The sequence below is a fragment of the Pseudorca crassidens genome, chromosome 19, assembly GCF_039906515.1.
Source record: "Pseudorca crassidens isolate mPseCra1 chromosome 19, mPseCra1.hap1, whole genome shotgun sequence".
NCBI lineage: Eukaryota > Metazoa > Chordata > Mammalia > Artiodactyla > Delphinidae > Pseudorca > Pseudorca crassidens.
In genome coordinates, this window is record NC_090314.1 from 9,660,347 (window position 1) to 9,682,596 (window position 22,250).

General features: G+C 52.7%; 1 protein-coding gene across 1 annotated transcript in view; it reads left to right on the plus strand.

Annotated features, from left to right (window-relative positions):
• The first annotated feature begins 201 nt into the window (after nucleotides 1–201).
• Nucleotides 202–22,250, plus strand: part of GAS7 (growth arrest specific 7) — a 201,071-nt gene continuing 179,022 nt past the window's right edge. Inside the window, exon 1 of the mRNA XM_067715525.1 lies at nucleotides 202–815. Within this exon, the coding sequence (XP_067571626.1) occupies nucleotides 633–815 (183 nt within the window). The 5' untranslated portion in view covers nucleotides 202–632. The remainder of the gene's footprint in view (nucleotides 816–22,250) is intronic.

Sequence of the window (22,250 nt, forward strand, 5' to 3'; positions counted from 1 at the left end):
TTTCGGTGGTGCGGGTGCGAGCCGGGAGACCCCTCCCCTGTGACCCGCCCGCTCGGCTAGGGAGCGCCCGGCCCTCAGAGGGCGTGGCCGCCCCGGTCCAGCCCCCGCCCAGTCCCGCCCCCTCGCGCCGAGAGAGCCCCCGGCAGGCTACCCGGCCGCCAGCCCCTTCTCCACGTCCGCCGCCACTCCCTCGCCGCGGAGCGGGGCCGAGGGGGATGCTTCAGGTCCCACCTCCGCGGGGAGCTGCGCATTTCCGCGCGCCAGGGCGGCCCCGGCTCTGGCCGGCCCTCGCGGCGGCCGCCCGCGTTCCGCGTCCCCGGGAAGTTGTCTCCGGAGCCCGCGGCGCCTGGGTCTCCTCCCCCTGAGCCCCGCCCCCCCCGGCCCGAGCTGGGAGCCGCGAGCCGCCCGGCCCGGGGGCGTTGCCGCTCGCTCCGAAGCCAGCAAGTCTCAGCTTCCCTGCGCGGGGCGCGCGTCCCCCGCCTAGCCGGGGACCCCCGCGCACCCCCGAGACGGCGCGCGCCCAGAGCGCGGGAGCCCGGAGCGCCGGGCGCCTGGGACCCCGCGGAACCGCTGCTCAGACTGCGGGGCTCGGCAGGGATGCAGGCTGCGCTGTGAGCCCGGGCGCCAAGGCCATGTCCGGCGCCCGCTGCCGGACCCTGTACCCCTTCTCCGGGGAGCGGCACGGCCAGGGACTGCGCTTCGCCGCGGGCGAGCTCATCACGCTGCTGCAGGTCCCGGACGGCGGCTGGTGGGAAGGCGAGAAGGAGGACGGGCTCCGCGGCTGGTTCCCGGCGAGCTACGTGCAGTTGCTGGAGGTAAGGGGCGAGGGCCGGGGCTGGGAGACCGGCGCGCTCGCATACCTGTTGCCCGCGCCCGGGAGGCCGGAGCCGCCCCTGCCTGAGGGGCGCCCCGTGGGCCGCCGATGCGCGCCCGACCCAGAGCCGCGCGCTCCTGGGGGTGGCGGAGGCGGCGGGCGCCTCTCCGGGCGTGGGCAGCGCGGGGCTCGCCCTCCGCGCGCTCCCCGTGCCGGGCCTCCCGAGTACATCGAGGCCGCCCTGAGGAAGCGAGAACTTGTTGCCAGTGTGAGTTCGGGAGCTGGCGGGCGCGTTCCGGCGGTGGCCGGGGCCGCAGAAGGGTTGCGGCGTCTGGCGGTCCAGGGAAGACGCACGGAGGATGGGGCTGGGGAAAGTGGCACCGCTTGGGCCCCGGAGCCCCGAGCCTGCCGACCCGTGGACGGTCGTCCTGCGGCGGGTCAGCTGCCTGGCCGCCTCCGGGCCGCCCACTTACTGGTCAGGTGAGCCTGGCTAGCCACCAGCCCGAGCCCCGTCAGCAGGCTTGATCCAGGGGTGCTGCAGCCCCCGGGCCAGCGCCCCGTCCCCTGGCCCAGCTCCCCGAGGCCAGGGTTCAGAGCCTGAAAAGTGGCCTGTCCTGGTGTTCTGGCCTGGCCCCGGGCTTCACAGGACCTGCTGAGCCAAGTCGGCTGGCTGTTTATCGTCTGGGTGACAGTTGGGAGGCCTCGATGTCCTCTCGTCGCCGAGCTCATGGTCATAGCCTGAGTGGGATTCTAAGTTCCCCAAGTCCTTTGGTGGCGTGCGGGGTGGGCTTTTACAGGGTGTCCCCTTTAGTGAAAGGCTGCCCGACCCCAAGATTGTTGTGAAGGCTGTGAGTAGACGGAAGTATTCTGACAAAACTGTCCAAATCATAGAGACTAAACTGATTAATAATTTACCCTCCCCCCCACCTACTTCACAAAGAACAAAGTAGCAAATTTTGACTGAAAATGCTCTGTGCCACTCAAAAAAGACAGAAAGAAAGCTAGATAGAGGTGAAACGGTTATGGGCGAGTTTGCCTGAGAAATATCCTGTGGAAACCTTATCAAAATAGAGCCTGGCCTCTTAGAGGTACGTGATGTTTCTTTCAGGTCCAGAGAACAAAATCCGTCCTACATGGATTAGTAGCATTTGACCAAGTTGAGGCTGGAAGGAGCCTTCCTGGGCTGTCAGCTGAGTATATTCGAGCACCTTCGTGGTTCTGTCATTTGAGAGCCTGGCTGCCTAGGAGAGGTTCAGGTGTTCCTCAGCTTTCGTAGTTCCCTTCCTGAGATTCAGGTGTGGAAGAAAGCAAGTGAATTGCTTCTTACGAAGACCCGGAGCCTCCTTGTTTCTAGCCCAGCAGCCCTGGCAGAGACTCCTGTCGTAGAGTCCTCTGGTGGCCACGCTTTTCCAGGAAACACTGATGTGGAAATTTGGCTGTTGGATGTCTGGTGAGGAGTGTCCCTGGCTGGACTCAGCCAGCTGTGTGTTGGGTGGGGGTGAGACTGGTGGGTTTGTCGGCTGTGTTAGCAAGAGTGAAGTGCCTTTGCTTTTTCTTCCCAGGGGGAAAGGGAGCGTGAATCAGACCACCCAGGGGACAAGCAGAATGATCAGCTAGGACAGCTGTGGGTGTGTCAGTCACAGTTCGTGGCATGTGTGTTGCCTAAGGTGTTTTCAGACAAGTACCCATCTGTGTGAGTAGTACCCCTAGAGGGGTTTACGTTTGTTAAGCACCTGTTAGGCACCAGGCATGGTCCATACAGTGTCACCAATTCCCCAGACAGCCCTGGGAAGGGGGAGGCACTATCCCCATTCTACAGGCAGGCAAACTGAATGTGAGACAGGTGAAGGCAGTTGGCCAGGGAGTAATGCTTGCGTAGCTGGTTAGCAGCTCAGCTGGCTGAATGCTACCCTCTGTGCCTGTGTCTCTTTTAAACCCAGCTGTACCAGAAGGCAAGTGAAGAAAGGGTCTGGATCCCTGTGGGAAAGGGCCAGTGCAGCTCCCGAGGTCCACCTACCAGTGACCACATCCATGAGGGAGGCAGGGATGCTGGGACTCCAAGGAGGGCAGCTGCTCCTTCCTACCTGGAGCATCTCTCCTGCGAAGCCTGGAGTTTGATTTCGCTCAGAGCCCGCTGCTTTTCCCACAGGTAGAGACAGGAGTGGGCCTGAGCCCCGCGACTCTTTTCAGGGCCAAAGCAGACGCATCTTCCACAGGGAGGATCATAGATCAGGCCCTTTTGTCTGTGGGAACCTCTTCCCTGAGCAGGCTGGACCTCGAGGCTGAGGCTGGGGAGGGATGGAGGAGATGCAGGTAGGGTCCCTTGGAATGGGGTGACTCCCCAGAGACAGGCTGGGTTAGGGGAGAATGCAGAACTCCTGAGGGGGTTGCCGGCGGTGGGCTGGCCAGCATATGGCACTGGAGGAGTGCCAGCCAGGTGTTAGTGCAGAAGCCAGGAGGCCAGAGAAGGGCCCACTTACTAGAGCTGGGAAGCTTCTGCTAGTGGGCGCCTGGCACTGAGCCTGCTGGGGGCATGGAGTTCAGAAGGCCAGGGGAGCTGTCGCAGATACAAGTACAGACAGGAGGGGCTCCACCAGACTCCTGCGGCAGGAGTGCGATGGTGGGTGCACAGCTGAGAATGGCACTGCCCGCATAACCCCCACCCCAGTGCACCGTTTGCTCTCTGGCGGAAAGAGTGATGTCAGGAAACCCCGTCTTGGCAAGAGTGTGCTAAAGATTGAGGGCAGTGTGTGCAAAATGCACAGGCCCCAAGGATTTCCTCCTTGTTCATGTGAAAAAAGGGGAACTGAGAGGCCCTGGTTTGCAGGAAGCATACCCCGTGGCGGGGAGTTGCGAGCTAACTGAGACGGCCCAAAGATCCACCCTGGTGGCCTGCCCCTGCGGAGAGGCCAGTTTGGTGGAGGTTCTGGTCCTGGTTCCTGGGGAAATCTCTTTGGTCAAGACCCCAAGGAAATGGGGGGACAGGACAGAGCATACTTGGCTTACAGAGGGCGGCCTCCAGGAAAACCTCTGCCAAGCAGAGCTGGGGGGAGCCCTGGTGGGCAAGGACTGGCCACAAGGATCCTGCTATTCAGTGAGTGGGGCAGCCTTTCAGAGGGTGCCAGGTGGAGGGGAGCCAGCTCCTCCCAGAGAAGGGAGGAAGCCTAACAGATAAGACCCACAGCTGCCCAGGAGTTATCAAGGCCCTTAGATAAAAGCAGCCAGGAACATCTTTCTTGAGGGTCTGTTCAGCCACGAAGAGGTCAAGGATCTGAGAGAGACGTGGCCTAGGAGGAGCTGAGGTGATGCTCTTCCCTCGAACGAAGAGAAGAAATTAGGGCTCTGGAAGATACTGTCAGGCATCTGCAAAAACCACCAGAGCTTTTGGGAAATAATTCTGGAGGGTAATAAGACTGGAATGCATACACAACAGAGCTTTCCTTGACAGAGGTGCTGTTCTCTGGATCCACGATCTGGCTGCAAGGTCACTTGCAAGGTACTCAAGAGGTACTAACGGAATATGACACTGCCAGCTGAACTAGTCAGCTGCAGAGGGTCACCCTTGCACCTCCTTCTCTTCACCTTCTGTTCTCCCCTTTTGGGTTCAGGTGATTGTGCTGCAGGAGTTTACAAGGTGCGGCTGGGGCAGAGAGATGTGGGGCTGGGGAGGTGGGCTGTGCCGTGGATCATTAAGGGATAATATTTTATCCATTGCTATGTAACAAGCCACCGCGAAACAACCGTTTATTATTATCTCACACATTTCTGTGGGTTGACGGGGCTCAGCTGGGCGCTTCTTCTGCCGTCGATCTTGGTGTCTCTCATGCATTTGCAGTTAGATGGTGGCCGCAGCTGGGGTCCTGGAGGCTCAGCTGGGCTGGCACCTCCAAAATGGTGTCTTCACTCACATGCCCGGTGCCTTCCATCTGGCCTTTCTCTCTGCGTGGTGTCATCCTCGGGTGCCTTTCTGCATGGCCTTTCTCTTCAGCAGGGCAGTTGGAGTGTTTAACATTCAGGCTTCTTAACACAAAAGTGCAAGTTGCCAGGTCTTCTTAAGGCGTAGGCTCAGAACTGGCGCATCACTTCTACCACATTCCACGGGTAAAGTGAGTCACAGTGTGGGAGGGAGGTGCATACAGGTGTTTATACAGCGAGGCAAGGTTCATTGAGGCTGTCTTGCAGACTAGCTACCTCAGAAGGGTAGGGAGAACACCCTGGGACAGATGATCCATTAGAGAGGAAGCAGCGCCAGGCCAGACCCTCGAGAGAGCCTGGGGTGGCGGTGGGGGTAGAACGAACAGATTTGGCCATTCTGCTAGGAAATTCTCCATCGCCATCCTTGCAAGTTTTTGTTGTTGTTCGTTGTTTGTTTTTGTTTTTAAAGTCGCCAGGGATTTCTTTATAAAGGCCACACAATAAATGGTGCAGCTGATTTTGAAACTAGATTTTCCTGTCCCTGAAGCCTGGGTCTGTCCCCTGGGCCACGGACAGGCCAGCCCAGCTTTTTCAGGGCGGGGCTGTTTGGTGCTGGTTGTTAATGGACAGGGTGCCTCCGAGCTGCCTGACATCTAGTAGATGCTTGATGTGTTATACAAACTGATTTTAATACAGGGCCTTTCTTTCTGTTACGTGGAAATTACCTAAAATGGACGTGACCTTGTTCCTCACACCCGTATTTTTTAAGGCGGTCGTCAGCTCTTTCACAAAAGGCATAATTAGGGCTGGTGGTTTGCAGAGCATGTAGCTGTGATCGAAAAGATTACGGTGCTTTCTGCCATCTTCACGAAGTCATCCTGCCCTTTGACTTGGGGGCTGTGGCCCGCGTTTGTGGCTCCTGTGCTGTGTGAAACTCTCCCTTTGGCCCATACTCTGCCTGCCTCTGATCCGGAGGGGCGTCCCCCCTCTGCACTGCTCTGTGCTGGTCTGGTCAACTGGCCACCCCTCAGGACTTCAAAGCAGTCGGCCGGGCTTGTTGGAGTCTCTGGATTCGGGGCATCTTCACAAAAGTTCCCTTAGCAACAAGTCGGCAGGAATCCCTGACATCTGTTAACCACCACATGAATCCCTGCAGTCCATTACCAGCTGGAAACATGAATGGGACGCTGACCCGCTTGTACTCTTCCCAGCCTGAAAAAGCCCAGCTTTTATCTGACAGCCTGGTCGACCTCGTCTACGAGGACGGATGCTGGTCCCTACGTGGCCGGTGGAAGAAAAGGTTTGGTAAACCAGGAAGGCTTGGATACCGGTTAGGTGTCGGGATCTTTGTCGGGCCGCTCCAGGGGACGGTGTTCTCCCAGCTGCCCGCTTATCACTCCCAGCAGGCAGGCGGCACGTGACAAGCTTTCCACCAGAATGTCAGCACGGGTCCCCCGGTCCTTAATTGCACAATGAGTAGATTCCGCTCTTGCCTATGGCGGCAAGGCTTCTGGGTGGTGTTTGCCCCGTGGAGAGAAGTAGAAATGGTGGCCAGCAGCTCGGCCTGGCTTGTCCCTTGGAGGACCAGAGCATGGGTGACACTGCGTAGGTTCAGTTGCGACAGGTGTGTGAATTGTGCCAGGTTCGTGTAGATTCCTCAGAGGACTCACCCACCTCCTCCCTCCGCATTTAGTGTCTCTCCTGTCTTCCATCTGGTAAAGATCTGTTTTATTAGGTTAACTTCCCGGTTCACTGTATTCCCCTCGGTTCTTGAGCTGGTCGCCAGACTCAGTCCCCAGGGACTTACATGTCCAAGCTAAACTCTTAATCGCTCCCTTCCTTTCACCCTCTTTTCCCCCCACCCTCCATACCCTTGTGCATGTCGCCACCATCTCTCTACCGCGTCACCTGACTCTGCCCGCCTCTTACCTTTTCTCTCCTGTTCATTCGGGTGGCAAGCCTGGTCTGCTCTCCCTGAGAAACGTTTCTCAGAGCCTTCTCCTTCTTCACCTGCCTTGGCAAACTTTTTCTGTAAAGGGCCGGGAAACATGTTAGGCTTTGCAGGCCAAGAGGCACACTCGAGTTACAGCTGCATCACTGCGATGTGTAGTGCGCTGCAGGCAGTGAGAAGCCGTGAGAGCGCCCATATGGTCTCTGTCACAGTGGCTCAGCTCTGCCCGCGGAGCACGAAACAGCTAGAGAGGAGCCCCAAACCGACGGGTGTGGTTGTGTTCCGATAAAACTTTATTTATGGACACTGAGGTTTGAATTTGTGCCATGCAATATCCTTCTTCTTTCGCTTTGTTTTCAACCATTTAAAGATGGATAGGCCATTCTTAGCTTATGGGCTGTGTGTAGTTTGCCAGTCCCTGTTCAAAAGTTGATCATTCGTTCAACAACCCCTAATTGAGTGCCGACGATGGGCTGTGAGCACTGCTGGAGCTGAAGCAGTGATAAGACATAGAAAAGACGCTTACCTTTTAGTTGGGGAGATGGTAAACTAGCAAAAAAAAAAAAAAAATATATATATATATATATATATGTATGTATACTTTTAAAGTGGTATGGGGCCAAGAAAACAGGGTACTGTGACAAACTAGGGGTGTGGGGTGCAGGAAGGGAGGGGTTCCAGAAACTGTCAGAGAAGGCTTCCCCAAGGAGGGTGTGTGTGAGCAGAGACCTGCGTGAGGCACAGGAGCCAGCTGTGTGAGGATCTGGGGGTGTGTGTGAGTATTTGCACTACAGATGCAGGTAACCCTGAAGAGCGGTGCATGTTTGATAGATTTGAGAGAACCAGAATATTCCAGAATGGTTAGAGAGCGGGGAGCGAGGACAAGAGAGCTTGGGATGTGACAGGGAGGCAGGTAAGTTGGATAGTTGTCTCTCCCCCCGCCCCCAAATATGTCACTTGATTTTTCTCTACGAACTTGTATTTTGAATCGCTATCCTGCATGGCGGAAGAAATGAACTGTCGAATAATTTGAGGTTGCTTGCCTTTCCCCAGGTTTGCATTTATGGTCTGGGGGCTTAACTGCAAAATCATCATTCCAAGGGCCCAGCTGTTCCTTGATGTCCTTTGGGCATCTGCTGAGCTGTGCTCCCCGCGTGGGTCTCTGTCTATCCATACTTTTGCCAGAGACAGTCTCCCGTCTGAAGGGTCCCTCCCTCTCCTCCTCCTCAGCAGTTTTGGGAGGACAAAATTGGAGTGTCATTCTCTGACACCGACTGAAGCTTCTTTTGCCTCCACTGGTGTGTTGGTAAATGTTTAACAATCAGCTTTGGCGGATGGAGGGTGGGAGGTGAAGTGAGAGAAGTTCTGATTTGTCGCGTTTGCCAATTTCTGGGGTGTAAGTACTCCTGCCATGGCTGATTTGAAGCTACCAGTGGCTTCTTTTAATTGAATACATTTGACATGCCATCTTGTGTAAAGTTAAGGTATACAACGTGTTAATTGGATACGTGTATATATTGTAATATGATAGCGATATTTAGCACCTCTGTCACATTCCCTAATTATCCTTCCTTTTTAGTGGTTGGTAGCTTTCGGTTGGCGTGCTCTGATTTGTTCTGGAAAGCTCACCTGGGCTGTAGTGTGGAGGATGGATTTGCAGAGGGTAGGGAGGGAAGCAAGCAGACGAGTTAGGAAGCTGGGAGCAGGCTGGTGGGAGTGGAGGTGCTGAGAGAGAAGTGGATGGAACTGGAATGTATTTTGAGGGTTGAGTCAAAAGGACTTGCTGGTAGATTGACTGGGGAGGGCGAGGGGGCCTTACCTCTGCAGGTGAGTTGTGATGCACTGTCCCTGTGGTATTGTCCTCATCTGTGAATCGCCCATTCTGCCACCAGAGACCTCTTCCTTTAAAAAAAAAAATGAGGTAAAAGGCAAATTAAAATTGTGAAAAATTTAACGTCCTTAATGCAGAAAGTTCTTTTACAAGTTATTTTTAAAAGCCCAAAAGGAACACATCAGTACAAGAATGGGCAGTGAACTTGGATAGACACTTTATAGTAGAAGATGCAAAGTCATCAGCATATTCAGTCTCACTAGTAGTCAAAGTATTGCACATTTTTTAAAAAGGTAGCTTTAATGAAAAGTGTCAAAATAAAAAAAGAATGAGTATTGGCAAGGGTGTAGGAAAACTGCCGTGGGCTTCCTGGAGTGTAATTTGGCAATATACCTTAAAACCTTAACAGCGTACCGTGCCCTCTGATCCAGCAATTCCACATCTAGAAATGTGGATTCAGAAAGCATCTGGTAGGTAAGCTGTAAGCCTCAGAATACCCATTGCAGCCTGTTTCTAATATAGCTCAACTGGCCACACCCTACCTGCCTACCAAGAGGAACTGGTTAAAATAAGATTCACCTGTTCATCACACAAGGCCAGCCACGCAAAAGGGGCTCAGCAGAATTTTAAGAATAAAACGTTTTTGTCAGTGATGCTAAGCGTTTTCATGGAGTTAGCATGGTTCGGATTTCATCTTATGACAAGGCAAAAAGAGATGGTGTTTCCAAGAATGAATTGCTTTTTAAGAGCAGAGACTGTGTCCCATGCATCCTTTTGTGCAAAGAACAGGTTGAAGGAATACTTGCCTGGCCCAGGGCCACGTTCTTTTAGATATCCTTAGTAACAGCAAATCTTTGTCTTTCGAGGGGTGAATTTGATTTTTTTGGAAACAGCCAAAATTCATTTGGAGCCACGTCTGGTGTGTCTGTATGTGTGACTGTCTGTCTATCACCTTGTTGAGAAAAGGATGTAAAGCAGCTTACCAAAAAGCATACGGTATGGTAAGATAAAAGCATTAGTATGTGGGGAAATCTGGGGAAAGGAGAAAAGAAGATGATGGTTGGAGTCTGAAGAGTGTAGAAGGTAATCGAGTTAAGTAATGCTGTTTGGGATTTAAAAAGAGGTCCTATCCTCAAGTCATGCTGCGTTTAAGCAGATCTCGATGGGGGAGTAACAGAGATGCTCTGAAGATGGCAGTGTTGGGGGCTTACATGCTGTGTCAGTCAGGATGGGTTAGGAAATGCTGCCATAACAAACAGCCCCCAAATCTCAGTTGGTTTGGGGCTGCAGGACCAGGACCCAAGAAGAGGGAGCAGCCACTGTCTATAATCTTGCTGCTGATCAACAGCACATGGTTCTTAAAGCGTCTTCCCGGAAGTGACACATGGCATTTGTGCTCAGCTCTCATTGATGAAAGCCCAGCCACACCTAACTTCAAGTGGGTGGGGAAATGCGATCCTGCCATGTGCCCAGAAGGAGAGAAGGAGTGAGCTGAATGTATGTGGACAGCTCTGGTGACCACCAGGTGTGTCCTGACTCAGGGGGATGCCCCGTTCCTGTTCCAGTTCAATCTCAGTATTTTATGGCCATGCCTAGAGTGGTGCTTCTCAAGCTGATTTTGATGCCTCTAGAGCAAGGCTTCTGGACCTTGTTGGAGGCAGATTCTGGCTCAGTAGGTCTGGGGTGAGGCTTGGGACTCTGCAGCAGTCTGATGACTTCAGCCTCAGCAGGTGCCCATGGCTCCTGAGACCAGGATGAGTGCTTACTGTGCTTTCAAATCAGCTCCCCCTCCCGCAAGCTCTCCCAGCATCTAGCATGATGCTGGGCACACCAGTGATACTTGGCCTGATCCCAGACTTCCTGTGATTTTTTTTTTCTTTGCGGTAAATACATCTGTCAACGTTTGGTTCAACAAAAATATTTATAGTTGAGCACCTACTGTGTATGCCAGGCTCTCAGCAAGTCTCAGGGGATAAGTCGAGACCTGGAGCCAAGGTCTTCTCTGGAGTGTGCCTCGGGGATGCGCCAGCCCCTCCAGGTGACTCTGGCAGGTGATTTCTCTAAGAGACTTCAGTTTCACACTTGTTCTATTGGAATGAAAGCCCTTCCAGACATTCTGCATCCATTGTTCTTTCTCAAATGCCTTCATTCCTCCACCCTTCTCATTCTCGCTCCTCAGATGCACAGGGAACTCCCGGATTAGTCAACAAAAAAACCAAATTAAGTTGTAAAAACTCTTTAGAGATGATATTTCAAAAATTCTACAGAAATGAGTTCTTGTCCTAATTTAATCATAACAGAGGCTCCTTATTTTAGCAGTGGTTCATGGAAGAGTGTCATTTGTTTTTGATTCACAATATAATGTAGAAATAGAAATAGGAAGTTGGAGGCCACTGTTCTCATTTAGCAAGTGTTTTATTGATAAATAGCTACAAGCCTTTGTGGTGTTTGGAGTGAAAAATAAAACTCTGTTGAGTTTTGGATAATCAAGGACATACTTCACACAAAATCTACTAATCTGGTAGTCAGTCTAATATTTTCGTATTGTAAAGAAGGTCCTGGATGCCTGGGGCCTCCCGCTTGGTGTGGGCGCATAGAAGCTACCTGTACAACATTACCATGTAGGACATTAAGGACAGCACTTCTCACGTATTAAGGTGCATGCAAATCACATAGGGTTCTTGTTAAAATGCAGATTTGGATTCACTGGCTCTGGGGTGGGGCCTGAGACTGCATTGTCTACCTAGCTCCCAGCTGATGCTGATACTGCTGGCCTCTGAGCCACAATTTGAGTGGGAAAGCATTTGAGTTACCCTAAGGGGTTTTAAAGTTTGCAAGTCATGATTAAATTCTGGAATTAGATTGGATTTAGTTTACTTTCTTTTTCCTTCACGGATTATGTGAGGCTACGCAGGGTCAGGGAAGGAACACAGGTTTTGGAATTAGACCTCATTTGGAGCCTGTTTCATCCGAGAAGAGAGGTATGGAGATGGTAAAAAGGTAGGATCGGGGAGGGTGGTAGCTGGTGTTCCAGTTTGCCCAGAGGGGTCCCTTGATCACAGTTACGGGGTGGAGGTGGGGCTCAGGCACGTTTTACCATGGCCAGATGAGGAAGAGAGGTTGCGGGCTGAGTGGTGAGTGACGTGGGCATGGTAGTAGGCCCAGGGTCTCGAGTGCAGTACGAACTTGATGGCAGAGAGAGAGCCCGGGGTGGTCTTGCCAGATACCGACTGTGTTAGGAAAAACATGCAGTGGGGGTGTGGCCACCACATCTCAAGGCGGTTTATCGGTTCCAAGGGGATGCTAGATGCACTGTGTGGTTTGGTTTGTGGGCTGGAACGTGAGCCCTGCAGCTACCACTGGTGTGCACTGCTCTGACTGTGTTCAGAGACGGGGGCAGAACCAACCCCCCATGTGGGCCGCAGAGCTCAGAGCAAGAGTCTGGCAGCTCTGGGTTCAAATCCTGCCTCAGCCCCTGCTGCCTGGGCGAGTTGCAGAATCTTCCTAAGTTTCCTAGGGTTCCTGTGAGGGGAGCTGGCATCTCGTATACACTCTGTTAGTGGAGTTTACATCCCACATGTTCTAGGGATCATGCCAAGTTGCATGCTGAGAGCTGCTCGTTAACTGGGCTTCCATGGATGGGGTGCTACTGGGTGAGAGAAACCTCTTTCCCTGGGCCCCTCTGAGATCAAGCACAAGGCTGGCTGGTTGCAGCGCCGTGGTCAAGGCTTTCTGGACTTCCCTGGCCGTCCAGTGGTTAAGAATCCGCGCTTCCAGAGCAAGGGGCATGGGTTCTGTCCCTGGTTGGGGAACTAAAGATCCCACATGCCGTGCGGCACAGCCAAGAAAAAAAAAAAAAAAAAGGCTTTCTGACCCATGGGTACAGATCACCTGAGCATCTTACTAAATGCAGATTTGGATTCTGAGGGTCTGGGGTGAGGCCTGAGAGCCTGCATTTCTCAAAAGGTCTGACAAGGAGATGCTGCTGGTTTGGGCCCACACTTTGAGTAGCACAACTGGAGAGCACCTCTGGGGGTGTTTCAGGAACTGCTTCATGATGGTTGCCACTGCTCAGGCTGGGCTAATTAGTCTTAATTGCTTCTTACCTGGGTCAGATGGGCCTCCGGCTGCCCGGACACACCCCGAAGAGGCTCTCATAATGAGAAAAAGGCTGTTTGTCCGGAGAGGTGACATGCAGGAGGTTGCTAAAGGACTTCGACATTCCTTTTCATCTTTGCTGGTCCTGGGCCAAAGGCAAGGTTTGCTTCAAGGGCCTGGCTGGAAATTCTCTTCTGAAAGCGTTGTTATGGGGCTCAGGACAACAGGGCCGGTGTTCTAGGGCTCGGAACCGGAGATGGTGGTTGGTGCCGCCAAGCAGGCGTCCCCCGCAGCCCCTGGGTGGAGCCCTCAGGTCTACACTGTTCTGCACTTGGCCTCTCTCCTCTTGCCTGGATTACTGCCGTGGTCCCTAACAGCAGTGGCTGCTCCTTTGGTCCCCTGGTGATGTCCATTCTCCGTAGCGACGCCACAGTGATTTTTCTAGCCAGTTTGACCACGGAACGCTCCTGCTGAAGACTTTCCTTAGCTTTTTGGTTGCCTTTATGATATAATATGACTTAGCTGTGCTTACAAGGCCCTTTATAACCTGGCCGCTGCCTCCCTCCCCAGCCGTGTTTTTAGCTGTTTTTAGCATTTCTCCGGATGCGTGATGCTGGGAAGTAGGAACGTCATCTTGTCCATAAGGCTGAGACAGGAGGGAAGGGGGCAGGACACAACCGTTAAAACAGTGACACAGCCGTTGAGGATACGACAGAAACTGGTTAGAACCTACGAGGCCCAAGATGGCGGATGATTTGACTTCCGGTGCTTAGACCTCGAGCCTCATTATGCACTCATTGTAATATTAGCATGTTAAGGACACGCCCACTGGCACCACGGCAGTTCGAGGCCAAAAGTGGGCGGTGCCCCAATTCCTGGAAATCCCCATCCCTTCTCCAAGATAGAATATTCCTCCCGCTCATTAGCATATGAAATTACCCAGCCCATAAAAACTAACAACCCCATACACCCTGGGGCCTGTCTCATGTTCCAGGATGACCCCATTTTTCTGCAACAATCCTGGAATCCTCCAGTGGGACTGTCCTCAGTTTGTAGACAGTCTGGTGGAATGGTGTTCAGAGCTGAGCTGACCTGGGTTTGGGTGCTGGCTGTGTGAGACTTTGGGCCCCCTTGCTTACCTGACCTTGGACCTCAGTTTCCATATCTTTAAGACCCATATCAGAGAGTCGTTGTGAAAGTTAGAATTGTGTCCTTTGTTGTAAATGCTCTGCAGGGAGCCTGGTGTCAAGGTTCCGGATATGCTGGTGGCCACCCATTACTCAGCGTTCTTGCCATTATTTTCTTAGTAAAAAAAACCTGTTTCCCCTGATCATCAAGCCAGACCTCTTGGTCACCATTTCTGGTAGAGACTTTGTCTCTCTGGCTCTTGTCACCTCACGTCAGTTCCCATCTTGGTTCTTCCAAGTAAGTCCCTTTCCGTCAGGTTTTGCATCATCACTGAAGGTGTGTTTGCCAGTGGAAGTCACAGCCCTACTGTGGATGGACCCACGGCTTTGTCGTGGTGTATTTCGACCACAAACTTAAGCCAGAAATTCCTTTTTTTGAAATGTCACAGTTGTCTGAATCTCTTCCCATCCAGACCCTCCCCGAGTGTGATAAACCTGCCTGGGTGTGACCAAGATTGGAATCTTAGCTGCAGGTCAGTAATTGAGGGGAATTTTATCTTAGAGCCTGTGGCGGATAAACCCGCCTGTAAAGGCAGATTTTTCTGCAGAAGATTGCATCCTGAGGCCTTGTGGGTAGGGTACTGCTCAGAGTGAGGTGGGGTCACAGCACCCACGGATATTTTCAAGTTGATGTGTTTGTGATGTGGCCGTGGGGCCCTTGATTCCTTCTTTCAGCCTGCCAGCTGCCGAATTTCTGAGCATGGCTGTTGTAGGTTCTTTGGGGGCAGGAAGGGAGCACAGTAGCGGGAAACTCTGCCTCTGCCCCTGTTCCCCTCTGCCCCGGCCCTAGAATCTGACTGTTTATGGTGGCACTTGTAGGGCTTTCTGCTCGTCCTTGTCCGTCCCCCCTGCCCCCCCCCCCCACCCACCAACAAGGGCACAGAGGAGAAGTCATCTCTCTGGGCTCACGACAGCCCACCCAGAGGAGAGAGCAGGGAGGGTCTCCTGTTTTCGACTCTCTTGTGAAAAGAAGAGACAGTCTGGTCTTCAGGAAAAAAAAAAATATTGGTGTGGATCTTTTAAAGGATTCTTCTTGCTACTCAGGCCGGACGACCGAGGCACGTGGATTGGGAATTTGGGATCAGAGAGACAGCGAGCTGGGGTTTGGGGGGGTTCCTACAGACAGCGGTGGGACGAGACCTGCTCCCTTAAGGAGCCCTGCGGTGGGCGTGGCTGCGGAGATGCCGCGGGTGTGGAGGGTTTCAGATGGGCTTCCTCTGCTACCCCCAGGAGAAGATGGCCAGAGTAGAAGCGTAGCCGGCTCTCTTCCTCACCTGGGCAGAGTCCCCAGGGGAGCCATGCCGAGCACCTTTGGCAGGTGGGGAGGCCTGCCAGTGGGGCACGTGTGGCGAATAGCCTGGCCAAAGCATCATCGGCCACCCCGGGGGGGTTGTGGAGCCACCTCTGGCCTGAGCCTCTTGCCTTTTGCTTTTGACTATGTCCCCGGCCCAAGAAGATGGCTTGGATGAGGCGTGAATGGGGGCAGGGGGAAGAGAGCTGGCCTGAAGTCTCCAAATCACCCCGACCCGGGGTCACTGGTGCTATAGCTCCTGGGGGGGTCTGACACAAGTGCTGCCTTCCTGGCTCCACACGCCCTCCGGGGACCGTGGTGGGGGTGGGTGGGTGGGGACCTTGATCACCATGCTGTTCAGATGACTCCGGGGATGCCTCCAGGAAACCCTAGCGCTCTGCGGGGAGACGGTTTAAAAAGCCCAGTATCATGGTCCGCTGAACGCCAGCATTCCTCTTTGCCCGTCAGCATGGCTCTGGGAGATGCCAGCGCGAGTGCCAGTCTCGTTTGTTTTGGAATTGAGTGCCAGGGGTTGGTTGGGGTGCTTCGTTACTGTAGGTGCCAGGTCTGCTGTATTATTAGTCTTGGGGAGAGGATTCCTCGGAGGAGCAGCAGAAGGTGTAAATTGTGCTTCCCTGCAAATCTTCAAGACTCTCTATATTCAGCTACAGTGGCAAGTCTCTTGCAGACGAGGACCGGTATGAAATGCAGGCATGTTGGAAAGGGTCACCGTGGGGACCTGCGGCTGGCATGGTGGGTGGTCACAGAGTCACCTGCACTTGGCTTTCCCCTGGTTTGTCGGGGAGGGAGGAGAGGAGGAGTAACAGCTGTCCTTGGAGGGCTGCGCCCCAAGGGGCACGGCTGCAGGGAAGCAGTTTGAAGGTGCCTGATACCCCCCTGGCAGTGGACAAGTTTTCCGTTAACCTGCTTCTTAGTAAATATTCCTTGTATTTCCACCGAGACAGGAATGCCAGGCTAGGGCCAGTGTCCCCTCTCTCCCCTAGCCTTGCGTGACCGTCCGCAGTGAACTTCTAAAACCTGAGTCTGACAGAGCCCTCCGCTGTCTCCCTGTTGTCCTGGTGTCAGGATGCTTCTTGAGGGACAAACACGGGCCTTCACAGACCACACCTGGCCTCCCGGCCTGACCTCCTCACTGCCCCTCTGTTGGCAACACACCTCTACACCCTTGTGCCTTTGCGTGGCTGCCCCTCTGTCTGGGGTCCTTTCCCCCTCCTGCCTGCCTGGGGAATGATACTCCTCCAGAACCGGCCCAAGCGTGGCCTTTGATCTCTCCCCTGGCGAGCTGGTCCTTCTTCCTTGGCTTCCATAGGGCCTCCCACTGTGATGGCACTGACCACGTTGGGCTGCAGTCACGTCCCTCCTGCACTCTGAACTCCTCCAGGTCAGGAAACCTGCTTCCCAAATCTCTGCTCGTCCTTGTCCATCCCCCCTGCCCCCCCACCCACCCACCAACAAGGGCACAGTGCTTGGCATCCATGAGGTCTGGCTCGGTAACTGTTGGACGGCCGGCTGGATGGATGGATGAACTAAAAGGATGAGGAGAGAGCTTGCCCTAGAGAATTGGGCACATCTTGCTGTGATTTTGGTTCATGGCCTAAGCGGTCTTTCTCTGAAAAGATGTGAATGGCCTTGTCATGGTGTGAGGACTGGGGTCATGGGAAGGCCCAGGTCAGAAGGCGGATAGCCAGGTCAGCTTGGCACTGAGCATCAAAGTCAGGCCACTGGATCCTGGAGAACAAGGCACTTTGGGCCACAGGACATGACACCCCGGAGTGGCAGGGGGAAGGGTGAGCAGGTGTCCTGTGGGCTGGTCCTCTCTGCCCGTCTCGCTTCTCGGCGGGGCTGCCGCAGGGACGGTTAGGTGTAGCTGAGGGCTCTGTGGACAGTGGTCGCGAGGCCTGGGTTCTAATTGTAGGACCCGCACACACTTCTTGGATCTTTGACCTTGAAAATTCGTTAAAAAATCTTTGACTTTCAGTTTCTTCACCTGTGCAAAAGGGAGGTGACCCCCGTTCTGCTGCCTCTTAGGTTGGAAGAATCTTCAAGGTGATGGTGGGTGTGAACATGCTTTAAAACTCAGGGTGAGCTGGTGATGCGTGTGAGGCCTGTTATCAGAGGCTACGCAGGAAGTGGTGGTGACGGGGGAGGGTCTGGAGCTCCTGGACCCCGAAGTCCCGACTCTCCCTTTCGGCCTTGTCCCAACCACTCAGCCCTCTGCTCTGGTCCTTTCTGCACTGGACCCTTTGAACTTTTTTTTTTAAAATAAATTTATTTATTTATTTGTGGCTGTGTTGGGTCTTCGTTGCTGTGCACAATCTTTCTGTAGTTGCGCCGAGCAGGGGCTACTCTTCATTGCAGTGCGCAGGCTTCTCATTGCGGTGGCTTCTCTTATTGCAGAGCATGGGCTCTAAGCATGCGGGCTTCAGTAGTTGTGGCTCGCGGGCTCTAGAAGAGTGCAGGCTCAGTAGTTGTGGTGCACGGGCTTAGTTGCTCCGTGGCATGTGGGATCTTCCTGGACTGGGGATCGAACCCGTGTCCCCTGCATTGGCAGGCAGATTCTTAACCACTGCGCCACCAGGGAAGCCCCCTTTGAACTTATTTTTGAAGCCACCTCCTCATCCCCTGCTTGGGTGATTAAAAAAACTGTCAGTATTCTTGTCCCAGACAAGCTTTAAGCATTTGGAGTAAGAGCTTCATCAGGTTCATCCCTGTGGCCTTTAACTGGGCCCCTCCGAGGCACCAGCTGTGCGTGTTCTATAGGCCCTGGGGATGTAGCTGAGAATGAGACTGATTGGCGTCTTGTCCAACACTCACGGGTCCCGGTGGTCAGAGGGCTCGTCACCCATGGGGAACCAGGTGAGTGGCTAGGGAGATAGGCCCCGAGGAGTGAGGGGCCCTAGGAGGCAGTCCAGGGTGCTGGGAGCACTTGGGACCTGTGATGGGCTGCATTGTCCCCGCCCCCCGCCCCCCCCCACCCCAAACTCATATGTTGAAGTCCTAACCTACTGTATCTCAGAAGGTGACTGTATTTGGAGATAGGGTCCTTTAAGAGGTAATAAGTTAAACGAGGTCATTAGAATGTCTTTAGAAGAAGAAGAGGTTAGGACACAGACACACAGGGGAGACCACATGAAGGCCCAGGGAGAAGACGGCTGTCTGCAAGCCAAGGAGAGAGGTCTCAGGAGAAACCAACCCTGCCGACACCTTGATCTTGGACTTCCGGCCTCCAGACCGGGGACACAACAGATTCCTCTTGTCTCTTCAGCCTGTGGTACTTTGTTCTGGCCGCCAGAGACAACTCCTACAGGGCCCTGAACCTGGATTTGGGTGGGAGACTCATTTGTGTCATAAGTTTGGGATCAAAACCTTGGACACTGTGCTTGTCCCGTTTTTCTCCTTCACACGTGTTCCTGTGAATACGTTATGTTCCAGATCCTTCAGTAGACTGTGAGCCCCACGAGGGCAGAGCTGCGCTTCTGGTTTGTTCACTGCAGGGTCCCTAAAATCCAGGACAAGTGAGGGCCCACGTAGGCATTGGAACATGTCTTTGGGATGAATTCTGTCTGAAACAATGGCCTGAAGTCAAATTCCTCACTCTGGGCCTCAAAGAATTTTTAGTTAAAATAGCTGGTTTTCCACGTCCAGGTCTCTGCTTGGAGCCCCCCCTGTGAGGTGGCTTTCCGCTCTTTCTACAGACTGTGTCCCTTGTCTCTCTAATGTCTACCCAGCCACCAGATGTGATTAAAATGTATTAAAAAATCAGAGAAGAAGAGTTCATTTATTCGTTTTTCTTTACACTTGGTGGGCTGAGCCACATATTATATTAAGCTGGGTCATACCAGCCAATGGGTTTGAGCGCTGTTACCCCCCAGAGGGTTAACTCTGTGAGGCCAGGGGTTTGGTCACTGCAGCATCCCTGACACCGATGACAGTGGCTGGCCCAGAGTTGGGGACTTATATTTGGGGAATCAACAGTTACATCAGTATAAAGTGCAGATAAATAGTACATGCTCGGCAGTTCCTGGGGGGATCCAGCTAGTTTTTCTGCAGGAACCTCTCCTCCCCCTGCCCACTGCCTCAAAGCCCCTTTCCTCTCTGCTCACTGCTGTTTTTCTTCTCAGGCTGTTGCTGGTGGTTCTTTGTCTGCAGCCCCTGGGTAAGGCGTCTGTTACCTCCTCAGTGTAAGAAGAGATGTCTCCTTTGATACGGCAGAGTTCCCCTGGTCTGACGTGCAGAGAGGGTCCCTGATTTGGAGAAAATCGTGACTTGCCCAAGAATTTCTGACTACTTTCTGTTCTTCCTACTCTGCATCCAGTTTTCTCATTTTTCTTTTCATATTCCCACCTTTTAAAAAAATTGCGATAAAACTCACATACCACATCACAATTTACCATTTTAAAGTATACAGTTCAGTGACATTTAATACATTGACAGTGTTGTGCAGCCATCACTGCTGTCCCGTTCCAGAACATTCTTATCACGCCCCAAAGAAACCCCATACCCATTAAGCAGCCATTTCCCATCCCCTCCTCACCCCGCCCCCCCGCCCCAGCCCCTGACAACTACTTGTCTCTTTTCTGTCTGTGGATTTGCCTATTCTAGGCATTTCATATCAGTGGAACCAAACAACGTGTGACCTTTTGTGTCTGGTTTCTTTCAGTTAGCATGATGTCTTCGTGGTTCATCCACATTGCAGCACGCGTCGGGACTCCATTCCTTTTCATGGCTGAATAATATTCTATCGTAAATATTCTACGTATTCTATCGTAAACGTGTGCTTATGCAGTCATCAGCTGATGGGAGTGTGGGTTTCCACGTTTTGGCTGTCGTGCCTAGTACCATTCACTTCTTTTTCTGTCTCCATTTCTACCTCCAAATGCACTTTAGTTTTACATCCAGGCTGCACAGGTTACTGGTGGTGGAAAAAACACTTGTAAAATGAGAAGGCAGGTTCCCGGTCCTAGCTCTCCTCCTTCTCTGAGGTTTTGTCAAGCCCCAGTTGGCTCATTTCCAAAATGGGGGTAGCATTCTCTGCCCGCCTTCCTCAGCCAGAATGTTGTGTGAGGCACAAATCATAGAACGTAAGTTTAAGCCCTTCCGAAGCTGCAAAGGTAGATGTCAAGTGAGAGTTACTGACGTTCCTCATTTTTCCTATGATTTTTCTTGCTTTCTGTTTTTCCCTCTGCTTCCTCTTTTCTCTTTTTACTAATGGCTGCCCTTGGATTCCCTTTTCCTTTCTTATCATTTCCTCTTTCTTCAGCTGGCCTGGGGATGTAGCAGGTGGTCTTCTGTCCAGTGCTATACTGGAGATGAGCAGGATGATGGACGTTGTACGGGCACCCTTGGGAAGGGTGGGATGGGTGACAGGGGCAGGCGGTTGGCAGCCCTGGCTGGGTGATGGGGTGAAGTCAGCCACGGCTGGACCTTAGCGGGAGAATGTGGGCCGAGATGGCCCTGCCATCCCCTTGGGCTTGGCTTTAGAGACTTCATTTACAGTCAGTTTTGAGGCCTTTAGCAGTGCGGGAAGTAGCCAGATTGATGGACCCTTAAGCAGATATTAGATCCAAATAAGCAGACCCAAGGGACAGTTGGAGGAAAGCAACAGATGGAGGTGTTTGCTTTTCTTGGTGTTTTGCTTTGCAAAGGCTACCTCTTCTGCAGTCCTGTGTGTGCTGTTTTCCCAGGTGAAGTTTAAGCTTCTTGAAGGCAAGGGCGATGGCTGTCTTTTATTTCTCCCCCCTTGTGCTTGCTCACGGTGCTTGCTCACTTATTCTGGACATAAGTAGTGTTGAATGTATGTGATAAGAGCTTCGTTTGTTTAGTCCTATAATGGTTGCGATGGGCCTTCCACACGGGAGTTCTTGTCTGTCTTTTCAGCAGGCTGGCAAGGTGGATTCCGTTTCTCAAATCCACAGACTTAAGACTCAGAGAGGTTAAGGAACTTGCTCTGGACACACAGCCAGCTGGAGGAGCAGCAGGGGGCGGGTCCCTGCTTGGGACCAGCGCTCCCCACTGCTTCCCCCTCCCTCGCAGGGGTTTTACAACCATGTGGCAGCACTTATAAAGGGAGATGAGAAATGAATCCTTGTACAGTTGGAACACTTTCATCTTGGAAATCTTTTTTTTTTTTTTGACCTCATAGAATTTTCAAGTCCAGAAGAAGTTCTGTGGAAGTTGCAGGTGGCCTTCCCTATTACTCAATCAGTACAGATTCCTCTTTTCTCAACAGACTTCAGAGAAGCTTCAAGGAAAGCTGATTTCCTTCTATCTTGGTGTGTTCCTCATTTGCTAGCAGAGAGTCTGATTTAAAGAACTGTTGTCATTCCTGGTGACAGGCGTGGGGCCAGCTCTGGATGACATTGCCGCTTGGAACTGGGTTCCGGGTTCACTGCCGGAGCTCTGGGTTGGATGAAGTCGCTGAGAAGTCTGGCTCCTACTGGGTCTTGCGGGAGGGACGGGTTGTGCTGGAGTGAGTGAGCCCAGGGAGAGCGTGCCCGGAGGAAATTGGGTCAAGATGTACGGTTTTAACACCTCTGGTTTTCTTCCAAATCAGAAAAGGAAAATATTCTGACTTAAGGGATGAAGGAAGTTTAAGGGTTTTCCATGAATGGAGCTCAGAGCTCCACAGAGCCTAGATTCTTCGTGGCTCAGGTAAAGTTGTGGAGAGAAAAACAGTGCCTGGCAGTTAGGAGGGGCCCTCTGCTTGTCTGGGCCCTCAGCAAATTGCTGAGCTTAGAAAACATATGAACCGGTGGTGTTTGCTGGTTCAGCCACAGAAAGTGCCCACTGGCCTTTGAGTTGTTCAGGGACCTGTGGGTATGTATTGGTGGGGAGGTGGTGTTTTTAAGCTTAGAGACCTTCCCTGAGGTGACAGAACTGCTGGGTATAATAAAAAGGCACTTCCCTCCCGTTGGAACCGTTTGGCACATGAACAAGATAAGTTCATTCATTGACTGAGAGCTGAACACCTCCAGTGTGTAAGGTGCCACATAAAAGCTGGAGATACAGTAGTAAACAAGGCAGCATAGAGTTTACATCCTAGTTGAAGGCAACAGACCATAAACTAAACTGTGTAGTGATTAAGAAGATTTGTAATTGTAAATGGGATGGGCAGGGAAGGTCTTATTAGGAGAGGACATTTG